The 13,641-nt window shown below is 41.4% G+C and overlaps 1 protein-coding gene across 2 annotated transcripts; it reads left to right on the forward strand.

The window, feature by feature from the left end:
- Nucleotides 1-292: 292 nt before the first annotated feature.
- On the forward strand, nucleotides 293-9,417 carry LOC119229282 (high-affinity choline transporter 1-like). 2 transcript variants are annotated; one of them, XM_037489521.2, is made up of 10 exons: nucleotides 293-475; nucleotides 674-754; nucleotides 1,664-1,922; nucleotides 2,583-2,696; nucleotides 3,107-3,262; nucleotides 3,356-3,504; nucleotides 3,940-4,083; nucleotides 4,295-4,448; nucleotides 5,774-5,991; nucleotides 6,382-9,417. In XM_037489521.2, exons 3-10 carry the CDS (start codon nucleotides 1,739-1,741, stop codon nucleotides 7,033-7,035), a joined length of 1,773 nt encoding a protein of 590 aa, XP_037345418.1. In that variant the 5' UTR covers nucleotides 293-475; nucleotides 674-754; nucleotides 1,664-1,738; the 3' UTR covers nucleotides 7,036-9,417. The 2 variants fall into 2 exon arrangements, with proteins under 2 accessions (XP_037345418.1, XP_037345419.1); XM_037489522.2 differs by lacking the exon at nucleotides 674-754.
- Nucleotides 9,418-13,641: the final 4,224 nt, after the last annotated feature.

The raw sequence follows: 13,641 nt of genomic DNA on the forward strand, positions 1-13,641 counted from the left end.
CTTGAAAGATATGTTCTTGGACGAGAGACGCGTGCGTGCGTAAAGTCGGTTAAAATGTGCACGCTCCACATCTTACTGCGTCTGGAGAAGGTGCGGGACGCGGTAATCGCGCCGCGGGGTCGTAAATCAGGCCTAAAATCTAACATGTCAGAGCAAAGGTTTCCTCTATTTCCAATATAACGTTATAAATGATATAGGAAAGCTTTCCCGAACAGGTTGTGCGTCATGCCACTCTCTATTAGGAGCTATTTTCGTCCTTGCCTGGAAGACATTCATCCACCATCTACTCACCCTGACAGCACCCAATAAACCCACCACTCCCATTCATCTCCACCCTCTCTCCTCGCCCCTCGCTCTCTCTCTCTCCCTCTCTCTCTCTCTCTCTCTTTTCTGTCGAGCATTGGAGACTTAAAAAACAACATAGGAGGCTTGAGTTTGTTCGGCTGAGTATTTGGATAACCTGCTCATGTGAAAGGTAATTATGTCAGTTTATAACATTCTCTTTATTAAGTGTTGGCTAATTACATGTGGCCATCGTGACAGACGTTGATTTGGGGAAAGATCAATAATGCAATGTCAGGCCATTGGAACCGTGGTGTCAGCTCAAAGGGGAGTTGAAACGCAAAGGTTTGAGCAGCACATCGGACAGAAACCCCTTGTGCGTCTGTTTCAGGTCTCCTCTCGTAGTTTTTTGACGGTGCGTCACGTTTGGGAAGCATCATTGGACTTTTACGCACGAAACCAACCAAATCTGGTGGGTCCATTTTATTAATCATACTATGCCACAGAGCTGACTGAACACTCTTTAAGAATATACATTCACATTTGCAGTTAGAATACATATCGTGAGTTAACTTGCAGAATAGTTGGTGCCAAAAAACGGTGTAAAAACATTAGAAAGCCGCGCGTAAAAACATCATCAACTGCCTTAAAAGCTTCATAACTGATTATTCCACAATTTTTCTGATTCATATATTTTTATTTGATGACACATGATGCAGTGCCTCTTGTTCCAGGTTTAAAAAAAATCTCTCGTCGTATGACATGAATGTGAAAGTTGAGATAAACGAGAGTATTTATGTTATGATTTTTAATCAGAGAGCCTGTTCATAATTTATTGGGTTGGCTATAGGATTTGGATGTAAAGACTGAGAGGATTGTGTGAACATTTGAAAGGAATATTGAGAGCTTTAGAGCCTTTACAAAAGGGGTAAATTATTATTCTGATGATGTTTTGTTCAATTGCCATTTGTAGAAAAATTGCTATTCATATTCCTCCATCGTGTATCCCGTCTGTCAGGTTCAACTGGGAGGAAATTATTTAAAATAATGTGCGTGCATGTTACACTGATCCCGGGACACAGTTCGACAATTATATTGATGATGTCGTTGATCAATGCCTAGAAAATATGAATTCATATTTAAATAACTGGAAACAACCGGGTGTCTTTTTAAAAGATGTGATCTTGTCATTTTTCAAGAACCTGCTGACATGACGTGTGTGGATAGTAATGTCTTAACGCTACTGAACAAGTTAATGATTCTTCATACAAGTTTAGTCTTCTCCACTTAACGCCTACGAAGCGTAACTGTCAGCCACAGATGAGACAAGCGCCTTAGAAAATCTGCTTCTTTCTTTCTTTCTTTCTTTCTTTCTTTAAAGCTATTTCCATGAGATTGCAGTTTCCACGGGCGCAATAGTTCTTGATCTCGGAGGGAGGAAGCGGAGAACAAGAAGATGGCCATCCACGTCGAAGGCATCGTGGCCATCGTGATCTTCTACCTCCTGATTCTTGGTGTGGGGATCTGGGCCGCGTGGAAGAACAAGAATTCCGGTGCTGGCGACGGTGTGGACCAGAGCGAGCGCATCATGGTCGGAGGAAGGGACATCGGATTGTTCGTTGGTGGATTCACAATGACCGGTGAGCGGGATAACTACTCTTTCTTTTGTTTTAATAAGGTTCAACTTAAGAGGTCACGAATTCCGCCAACTCCGTCATTTACGCACGGACAGAACTGCTGCCAAGAATGAATTAAACATAACAGATAGTCCCGTGATCGCACCATGAAGAGGGGTAAAGTGCACATACATTTAGAAAACAACATCAAAACAGGTATTAATAGAAGTAATGGGGGAAAACAGAAATATAGAAGAACACAGACAGATATTATTTATACAAAATAACTATTATTTATTTCACGGAGGTAAATGAGCTGTTGTGCACACTAACAGCAGCAGGAAGGAGCCAAAAAATGGCCTCAGGAGTCCAAAAGACACATAGTGTCCTCGGCAGTCTGTTCTGTCCCCTTTTTGCAAAGTGCATCAGTGTGATGAGACCAGTCCAGTTTAGGATTCAAGGACAAGTTACAATCTCAATGTCCACTCACCTGGAAGTCCACGCTGTGGAGCTCCTTTGGCCCTGGGGACACAAAGCTGGTCTGTGCAGGATCTGAGGAGCGTTCCAAGTCATAATCACATCCACAATAGATAGCCGTTACTTGTATGGTTTGTTTCATTAAAGTGTCTTATGCAACATGACATGTACCAGATACATGTTTATTATTTATTTTCTTGTTTTCAGCCACTTGGGTTGGTGGGGGCTACATTAATGGGACAGCAGAGTATGTCTACCTGCCAGATTACGGCCTTGCTTGGGCCCAGGCACCCTTTGGATATGCTCTCAGCCTGGTAGTAGGTAAGTCCCAGTATAACCCCTTTCTTTTAGTCACACTGTATAAAATGGACAGAGAACAATGAACAATTAAAATAGAAGACATTGCGGTACTTTTCAAATATCCTAACTTATATTTTGGAAAACTGTATGCCATTTACTAAATACTAACTCTAGCTGAATGTTCTTTTGTGCTCATTTAAAACATCAAATTAATGAATTGCAGATTTAGTTTATAGTGGAATGGTTGTAAGGTTTATTTCATAGTTTATCTATCTCTAGTAATCATTCACAACAAAGCACCAGATAAAGACTGTGTGTCGACTTCTGATTCATCACATACATCATTTCATTGATTGAGGGTCAGTAACATGCACTTCAGTTGTCTCTTGCCATATTGGCCGAGCCTTACATTGTTGTTGGGAATCCTTCAGGTGGACTTTTCTTTGCGAAGCCCATGCGTTCCCGTGGATACGTCACCATGCTGGATCCCTTCCAGCAGCTGTACGGAAAGAGGATGGGAGGCCTGCTCTTCATCCCTGCACTCATGGGGGAAATCTTCTGGTCTGCAGCCATTTTATCCGCCCTGGGTGGGTGATCCCTGCGCAGGCACACTGTAATAACAACACCTCCATGTTGATGAATGCGCTTATGTGACTAAACTCCAATGTGTTTTCCTACAGGGGCCACTTTGAGTGTGATTGTGGACATAAACATCAACATTTCGGTGGTGATCTCAGCCCTGATAGCTATCTTTTACACACTCGTCGGAGGCCTCTACTCCGTTGCGTACACAGACGTGGTCCAGCTCTTCTGTATCTTTGTGGGCTTGGTGAGTTTCACAGTCAAAGTTCTATCCTGGGAAAGACTTCTGTATGATTAAATTAAATGTTTTTTTGCACCATGTAGACTTAAAGCCAAAACCATCACCTGTACTGCATATTTCTACTTAAAAAGCGAAGTTCTAGTTTGCCAATATCATATGCAAATCTTTGAGGTGTTTGTGATCTTCAGTCTTGCTGAGAGAAAATGTGCAAAGAAACATCATTTCCTCATATCAGAGATACGTCACATTGGCAGGTCCACACTTACTAACATCTGCAGACACTTGTTACTGTGTACCTAGAATTTAAATGCATCATCTGTGGAACATTAATTAGAACTTTCATTCTATGGCAGAGAACTTACAGCTTAAACGTAATAAAAATCTCTTAATATTTTCATAGCTTCAATACAATTTGCATAATTATAACCTCTTGTCCATCAGTGGATCAGCGTGCCTTTTGCACTGTCCAATCCCGCCGTGTCAGATATCAGTGTTACAGCAAAGGAAGTCATCCATCAGTCACCCTGGCTGGGAAAGATTGATCCTAAAGACGCATGGCTCTGGGCAGACAACATCTTTTTGCTGGTAAGCGTTTTTTTTTATTTGATGATGCCTTTTTTGGGGGGTCAAGATACAGGAGTATAATTTAGAATAATGAAAAGCTCCGGTGCAGAACATTTCACATTTCATGTAACATTTGATGCTGCTGACATTGAGTGTCAGAGCTGTGGAGGAATACGTGACTGCTATGCATCAGTTTAGTGTCGGTATTTATCTGTGGTGTTTCTGCTTCTAGATGTTGGGCGGGGTTCCCTGGCAGGTCTATTTTCAACGGGTTCTTTCTGCGTCTTCAGCTACCTACGCTCAGGTCCTTTCCTTCCTCGCTGCCTTCGGCTGCTTGGTCATGGCCGTCCCCTCTGTCCTCATTGGTGCTATAGGGGCCTCCACTGGTAAACACACACACACACACACACCACACATTTGCAACTTAAAGCTATTTAGGAGACCTTAACACACAGGATAAAGATGGTTGGATGGTGAGAAAGCAGAACTCTAAACATATATGAAATGCAGCCGTTATACCACTAATAGACACAGACATAGCAGACACTGATCCATGAATGATGTGCATACCCACAGACACATTGATTAAGCAGTTAATGAAAAATCACAAGACAATTCAAACATTCAGGAATGTGATCCTTTATTGAAGCAGGAAACTGTGATCAAAGGAAAACGATGTCTTCCTGCGTTGTGTGTACCCCAGCAGCTTTATTTTGAGATGCATGAATGCAGATGCATAGAGTATCTGGAGGGTAAACAACATCAGATGGATCCTGTCATGACAGGCAGAGGAGAGAGTCATTTAGACCATGGCGATTAAGTGAATATTACATCTGAAGAAGAGCTAATTAATCTGGTCCTTCCGAAGTTGTTTCATGTGTATCCAGCGCTGAGAAAACGCTGCTGGAAGGAGAGAACGACACAGATCGTGTACCTCTGGAGGATGAAGAGAAGCATTTATATTATTATGAGGAAATGTTAACATGTTAAAGTATGACGGTGAACATGATAAACAGCAAAAATGATATGCTTGCAAACTGTTATTAACCAGCTTGAAATGTCCCATTATAATAACTGGCTTCACACACACAAAACATTATTAATTAAAGGGTTATTAATAACATTTGCAATTGAAATACAACCAAACTAATGCATTCTACAATATCGGCTTGTGTTTGATATCAGGACCAATGACACATTACGTCAAAAACGTTGTATTAAACATGGTTCATTTTGCATGGATGTCATACTTTCAATACGTATCTTTTATTCCTGGCATCCGTCTTGCTTATTTCCTGTTACAGGGCTAGCAGCGCAGCATCACATTGATAATCCCTGCTGTATGTCAAGCCCTTTTGTTTCAGAGTAATTAACATCCACAGGGAGCATTAGAATAAAGTCTCAAAGTAAAGCCCTTTGTCCAGAAAGCTAAGGGATTAGTTGGAAAATTGTAATAAAGCAATTAGTCAATCTAAAATATGTGAACCATAACATAGGAACATGTGCCAAGTACAGCTAGCTCCAGTCATGCTGTGTTATTGCCCCTGCATTGTTTTTGTGTTCAGTTTAATAATTCAACCAAATATTTGTGTTTTTATATACGTATACAGACAATCCTGATATTCAGAGAATGTTACTGATCAGAGGTACCACAAATATGCCTTCATTTTTCTAACTACATTTCGCATCTTTTGCAATCGTACCCTTTCAGACTGGAACCAGACTTCTTATGGGTCTATCGCTCCAAAGGATAAGGATCAGTCCGACATGATCCTCCCCATAGTGCTTCAGCACCTCTGCCCGTCCTACGTGTCCTTCTTTGGCCTGGGCGCCGTGTCGGCCGCGGTCATGTCGTCGGCGGACTCGTCCATTCTCTCAGCCAGCTCCATGTTTGCCAGGAACATCTATCAGCTCGCCTTTCGGCAGTCGGTAAGAGAGGCCATGACGGTAAACGGCAGTAATAAACACACCTCTGTGCGGTTTAAGCCAGTGGTTTCCAAACATCTGTGGAATCATCTATACATCCATCTTTTAGTTCCATCCCAGTCTCTTACAGATATGTCAGCTGATACAACATACATAACCAGACTCCAAAGCTTGAGATGAGATCCAAACAGACAAGCTCAGACTCTAAAGAACTATTTCAAAATAGAATATGGAAATTATGAGTTGTATGTAAAGTTGTAAACTGACACTAGTATTAAGTTCAAAGCACCACTGTGCCTAAATACGGCCTCACTGGCTCACCTGAGGTCCACACTGGACCTCCTTCTCCTCACTCTGCTCTCTCTCTCTCTCTCTCTCTCTTCTCTCTGCCAGGCATCAGATAGAGAGATTGTCTGGGTGATGCGCTGCACCATATTTGTGTTCGGAGCCCTTGCCACTGCCATGGCGTTGCTAACTAAATCCGTGTACGGCCTGTGGTACCTGAGCTCCGACTTGGTCTACGTCATCATCTTCCCCCAGCTTCTCAGTGTGCTGTTTGTCAAGGGCACCAACACCTACGGCTCCGTGGCCGGCTACATCTTTGGTCTTTTGTTGCGCATTGGTGGAGGGGAGCCCTACCTCAAGCTCCCGCCCTTCATCTACTACCCGGGCTGGGTGAACCAGAAGAAGATCCACCACGTCACCGGGGAGGTGGAGCACTTTGTGCAGCAGAGGTTCCCCTTCAAGACCATGTCCATGCTGGCATCGTTCTTGGCCAACGTGGCCTTTTCTTACCTGACAAAGTACCTGTTTGAAAGCGGCACTTTTTCACACAAGTACGACTTCCTGGACGCCGTGGTGTCCAAGCACAGCAAGGAGATCATGGACAAAGCCACGCTGGTGAGCAACCAAGACAACATTGTTCTTTCGGAGATGGCGCCCGTCAAGCAGGTCCTGGGCGCGTCGATCGCCGGGACGTTCATCAACGCCGAGGTCCTCAGCGACGACGGGGCGTCCAGCCCAGAGGCTTTTGTCGATGAGAACTAGGGCAACAGAGGCGCCGCGGATGCAATCAAGGGATTTTAAAGAAGAAGGAATAATCCAAGAGGCCTCCGGATTCCTTGGGGAAACTTGCTACTGCCGCACTAAGAGCCAAACAGAAATCTGCTTTGGCTCCCGAGTGACTCCACAAGTTTGTTTTATGCTGATGACACGAGGCCTCCTTCTTTTCTAACGTCCCTTGCCTAGAACCAAGGAGGTGACAATTAGCTGTGTTGGGCACAACACACTCATTCTTTTTTGTTTGTTTTTATGTTTAATCCAAAACCACTGCAGGCGTTTTAATTAAGTGCTCAAAGTGATCCGGGGGATCAGGGGGAAATAAATAGTTACTGCTTTTGGACAACAACGTCCACAAGGGTTTGATGTGGGTAAGGAGAAAAGTGCAATATCTAACCAAGGAATTGTGTCCAAGTCTAAATAGCAGCTTGTTTGTGTGTGTGTGTGTGTGTGTGGGTGTGTGTGTGTTGCTCCAGAAACTTTAAAGATTGTGATTTTTAAGTTTGCATAGTCTAGAATTTATAATTAATAGCAATAATATTTGTAGGATTAATGTTGAATGGATAGATACATTGTACTGAATTTGCAAGTTCCTGTCTTTATTGTTACCTTGAAGAGCAAAAGTGTTATTTTATGTTTCATGTTCAACTTGCACTTAACTGTCCTGGAAATCTCGCCAATTCCAGACCAAATGAGTGTTGATTTAAGAAGTACCAAACTCACCAGACATGGTGAAAGATGTTTAAAATTCATACTCTGATGAAATCAAGGTCCACATTAGTAATGTGGGTCTTGTATTTGCTCCATTGCTCTGATGTTTGCATTTGCACATATCCAATATAAACATGCATTGTTTTTCCTAGCTTTGGCTTCCGTTTGTTTCCATGTGTTTTGAAAATCCATCTCTCGGTCTAATATTTGACTTTGTGAAAATTTGTGTTGCTCATCTGTGAATCAAGGTGCATTTATAACTGCATTAATGATAACATTAATATCAATTAAAGCACATGTGAGGATTTTAAAAACATGATGGATTCTATGTATAAATCTATGTATTTAATTAATGAACCCAATGGCAACCTATAGACGAGAATTCAGAAATCTACAACACTGCGATTTAAAAATGACCCACAGTCTATTAGCCTGATATATTAAATGGTCACTGAGACACTGTTTTGAAACATCACACGTATGTGTGTATATGTATGTGTGTGTGTGTGCCGGTGCCTATCATGATTTGTTTGCTCATCCTAAACCTGTATTGACTGGCCAGCCTCAGCAGGTTAGCGGAGACAGGAAGTTATTGTTCCTTCCGAGATGGTGTCAGTGTGGCAGCGGCCTTTATCGATCCAATCCCCAGTCGATTATCCCTCAGGACATTTGATTAATACCTCTAAGAGGTTTGAAACTGCGGTTTGTAAGGGTCCGTTTGACAGTGTGTCATTTAAGGCGATGAAGTTTCAAAGTTTGTTAGCGATGGAGCACCATCGTTCATAAAGTCAGTCCTCACATTCTACCACTTCTGGCTATTTCAAAATACCCGACACACTGCTGCTCTGTAAAGACCTGAACTAAAAAGAGTCGTCTCTTCGTACGGTAATTTTGTGGCATTGTTAAGTGTTGCTGTCCGGTTGATTTCTCTGTTTTTATCACCTCGTCTGAAGAAACTATATGTTTGTTGGTCTGTTTCACTATTCCTTGAACCTCCTGACCCCTGATCTGTGGCACTCAACTGCAAGCCCGTCCATAACAACTTAAGACGACAGATCTTTTAAAATGGGTCATAAAAATAAAGTGTATTTTTTTCAAAGCCGGTAACGTTAAGTAAATGTTGCAAATTAGGCATCCTATTGGGTATTCAAAGGAGACAAGTTCCTTTAAGGTGGCAAGTTGGCCTTAGTCTTTGGAGAGAAGTGGACTTGATGCGTGTATTCAGCCAAACCCCCCCCCCCAGAGGTATAGTAAGACACACCGAATCCCAGCCTGAACCTATCTCATCTCTAAAACATAAATAACAGCTATGGGCTTTAAGACGACGTCAGCTTTGAAGCTGAATGGGGTGACCGCTGGCCTGATGCTAAGTGTCAGGCCATCTCATTGGACTCAACTGTGAATGTAAACCCGTGCTCCTCATCAGATAAGCTTTACAACGCGTGTCGCACAGAGAAGAACCTACAACCTGTGTCTGTATGTTGTAAATTGCAATGAGGCTGTATTTTTGTGTGATAAATGTACATACCAAAAACGCATAGAAACAAATGAGTCTACTTTTAAATTAAGCATTAAAAATGATGTTTGTTGAAAGTGAACTTACAGCTATTTATTTAATCATTGAGTGTGAATAAGAGTACAGTTGTAAACAAATGTAAGGTCAGTTCAATAAATTATATTATTTAGCACATTTGTTTATTTTTCTTCATTTGCAATACAGCTTTTTAAATTTGCACAATGTATATGACTGTCAATTTACTAATTTATTCAACCATTTGACAACATATGAAAAGAATATTGAAAAATGGAAGGCGTGTGTGTGTATGTGTGTGTGTGTGTGTGTCTAGAGTGTGGACTGTTTGGTGGAGGGTTTAATCAAAAGGTTGCCGCCTGCTTGGGCGCATCAATCAACGCTGTCAATCATTCTTGCACACACACACACACACCTCAAATCACAGCGAGACTACACACACAGTCTGACCCCCCTTGGATGCAAGAAACATTCAAATTGTGGTGTAGGGAAGAGAATATATATTATAGTTTGTGAAGTCCCTTTTTAACTGAACCTGAAATAGCCACATATTATAAGGTTTAACCTAGATTGTAGAACTAGTGTATTTTAATGAAAAAGAAAGCAGTGCACCTCTTATCTGAGAACATTTGTTTCTGTTCACTCCTTTTTACTGATAATCATAAACCTTTTTTTACGCTCATAGTCACTGGTTGAGGAATGTAAGGTCAAAGCAGAACGTTCCAACCAGGCAGACACAGTTTTGATAAGAAAACCTGGCTTCCACTTTGGATTCCGCTTTCATCAGTCTCTGCCATTCTAGGATTGCTTCCATATAGAAGTGCTTCCATGTAGCCGCTTATTGTTGTGTAAAGAGTCATCTATGAATGAGATTGACGCTGTTTTTTTTTAATCGTCGTTTGCAATTAATTCACTGTAGTCGGTTGAGTCATTACGGTGCCATTTAGAGCCACTTCTATCCCGATCCCTAATGGGCTTTTCAGTCTCGCTCATTTTAAGTGAGACAGTCATTGTTCAATCTCTAGAGCTCTTACGAAGCAGTTTATTCATTGATGAAACACTTCTCCCTGTCACTATGCTCCTCTTGTGGGAATCCTGTATGCACCCTCCTCGCCTCCAGACCAAGACGCAACAGCAAGCTATTATTCCGTAGTCCTCACAAAGAAGATTGAGGCAGCTGGGCTCGTTTAACACATATAAGCGTTAAAGTCAAAGTGGCAGATATCTCACCTGCAGGCGACAGACATGACCCCGAGTCTCGGATAAAGGTTATTGTAGATTATTAAAAAAGTATCATGCAAGAAGATGTCTGTTTAATTATCTTTACCTTCTCATACAAATGACAACATACCGACATTTTTAACTTCGACAGGTTCTTTTCTATTAGGTGCACCGGTGGCCTTTAGGTGAACTGCAAGCATCGGCCAAAACACTCACACCAGTCTCAAGTTACTCACACCAGCCTGACGCCGTTCATGCATCATGTTGGTATGAATGTTTTGCAAAAACTTGCAAGCATATTTTGCATTTTGTTACAATCTGTAATGCTCTTTTTTTCATTTGGACTCAGATCCATGAAATGTTTATAGATATGCTCATTTTAGCTGCTTTAACTTTAGCTGTCGTGAGTTAACAACGTCAGAAAATTCATCAAGAATTACCCACGCAATCTTTAAAATGTTTATCTAAAACTAGCAAACATCCATCCATTTACTTTTACCGGGCAAGTAAAACTGTCAGATCCATAAATCCATAAAACTGTGTGTAAAGCGTTACCATTTAATACTGGTGAAAGTACAGACATTTAGTTTAGTTTAGTTTAATGATCAGGTTAAGATAAACAAATCACAGGTCTGATTCTTCCTGTGTGGAGCATTTTCCGTTTGATGTATTATTGGCCTCCCCATAATCCCCTGAGAAAAAAAAAGATACAAACTCTAATGAGCTACATTCGTCACTCATATCCACGTCTTAGCCGATGTCTTCTACGGTCTCCCTGCAGGCTTCACGACTCAAGCTTTGTCCTCTCTGACGCTTCCTGTGTTTCAAACAACAGCAAATTCCCTGAACGTCGTCAGTGGCATGAAAACCACACACACACACACACACACACACATTCGGGCCTGCAGCACAGCTCATGACTTATTCTAACTAAAATGACCAAGAAAAGTCACCAAAGAAAGTGTACATGAAAAAGCAACTCATTTGCACTCTTTGACACCCCTTATCTTTTATTTATTGATCACATATTATTCTCCATTTTAATTGCGTTGAGCTTTTAATAAGAGCTATGATTTAGTGTGTCTAATAATAGATAATTTATGCCTTCAGGCGATTTAATCAAAAGTCCTTCTTGGCCATTATACTGATATCCAGTTTGAAAAAACTGACTGGTGGGGTGGGGATGGTTTTACTTTAACGTTTCATTCTGCTGCAAGAATCAATCTACAGAGATTTAGTAAAAAAACGACCATCTACAAAGTGGGAATTATCCATATAATCCATATTTCCCAATCAGACTTTATGAGGAAGTGTGAGGAAGCATCACACATTTAAAAGGCTAGTAGTAAGAGCTGGTAAAAGCTATGAATGGCTTGGGGCCGAGAGACACAGCTGAAAGAGGACAAAAGAGGCAGAAGAAAGGGGAATTCGTCTCAGGCAGAATGTGGAGCCCTAAATGCTGTATCAACCCGACCTGGAAACGTGAGCAAACGCAATTTTCTAATAGGCCTTGGAACAAAAATAGCACAGGGTGGCTTAAAGAAAAGTGAGTGGGATGATGTCATTTGTAGCAATAAATCTTGGCTCATTTTAGTTTTCTTTTCTTAATAAGGGCGGGTGGATAATGGCGAGCCTGGAAAACAGTGATTGTCGTTATTCGCATTATACTAAGTGCTCCACTTCTCAGATCAGAAAGGGGGAGGTGGGCAGGGGGGGGAGGCTCCAGGGATGAAGGGGGGTGCCAGACATTCACTGCCACAGCCTCAGCTCACATGAGGCACGGCCCACCGGACACGGACTAGCTTTTGGCTTCTTTGGCATTTAAGGCCTAATCTCGTGGGAGACTTGAGTTTCTTTCATGAGGAAACTGGTATCAATCTGAAAAACCTTGCAGTGCTAAAATACATGTGGTTGGTTTTATTTATTTTATTTATCATTTTATTTAATTTTATTCATCCATCTAGTGGACCAATTATTTAGCGTCACAACCCTGAGATCTCTTGGCAATCCAAAAATCTATCAATTACTTTAATGGCCTTCCATTAGTGGTGTGTTATTTATTGGCTGGGCAAGAGAATTGTACTTACAAGTCACCATCTGATCTGTTGTGTTACCGATAACCTTTTTCTTGAGATGGTGTGGTCCAACAACTTTAAGCAGCAAGGAGGTGGACAGATTAACACTTGTTACGTTGTTATGTGTCAACATTCTTTTATTTGATTGTATTACGATGATGTTTGCAGATGGTAGCACACTAATTATTTCCACACTTTCTCATAGGGAACAAATCTTGTGCCATTGGAGACCAGACAAACAGGCCTTTAGGCTGGCAATACTGTACACAGGAACATAAATGATTGAAAGATGTATTATGTAGCTGTGGCCAGAAGATTATAGCAGCAGACACTCAAACAACGGCCTCTCTAAAACGTGCATAAAACAATAAATTGCAGTAAATGTGCAAGATTAAGTCTTTGCAGTAAGCTCCTGAATTGTATAATAATAAAATAATACAATATGGTGCTATAGTCTCTTTTTACAGAGCTTAGCTAACTCTTTGCACTCTTTGTGCTATGCTCAGCTTCGATATAACATGAATAACCATATAGAAAGTGCATTTAGGGAAGTTATCCCCCATTCTGAGACAGCTGGATCTGAGCTGTGCTCAGAGAGTCTTTGAATAAAGATCCTCCGGACAATAAGCCGTCACTCACTGTGCAGGTAGAGAACATTTGAGGTTTTTCTTCATTCCTTTGTGTCATTAGCAGCCTGTTTTAAATCCACAGAGGCGTACAGAACGCACTCTTTCTGACAGATAAAAACGATCCCTTATGGTCCAACCTGCCATCATTAAAAAAATAATAATCTAAGTTCTTTGCCGCGACATTTCTTACAACACTTTGTGATTTGTAAAATCATATTGGAACTGTATCTAATTGAAAACATGGTTGTTACACTCCTTGTCATGGCTGATCATGTCTAATGTACTTCCAAAAGCAGGTTTTCTTCCTGCAGTGTAATGAAGTTATACCATTGGTTTGTGATCTGGATGTACTCTGGACAATACCTAAAGGAAGGGGCAGTGTCAGGTTGGAAAATGAGTCATTTCTAATTGAGTGAACTCATCCTGC

The sequence above is a fragment of the Pungitius pungitius genome, chromosome 10 (genome assembly GCF_949316345.1).
Source record: "Pungitius pungitius chromosome 10, fPunPun2.1, whole genome shotgun sequence".
NCBI lineage: Eukaryota > Metazoa > Chordata > Actinopteri > Perciformes > Gasterosteidae > Pungitius > Pungitius pungitius.

Excerpts from the sequence above, each read along its gene's own strand:
- LOC119229282 (XM_037489521.2), top strand. The coding sequence starts at position 1,739 with ATGGCCATCCACGTCGAAGGCATCGTGGCCATCGTGATCTTCTACCTC. Across the intron at positions 1,923-2,582 it reads TGGTGGATTCACAATGACCG|CCACTTGGGTTGGTGGGGGC; the intron begins GTGAGCGGGATA and ends TCTTGTTTTCAG. Across the intron at positions 3,263-3,355 it reads AGCCATTTTATCCGCCCTGG|GGGCCACTTTGAGTGTGATT; the intron begins GTGGGTGATCCC and ends GTTTTCCTACAG.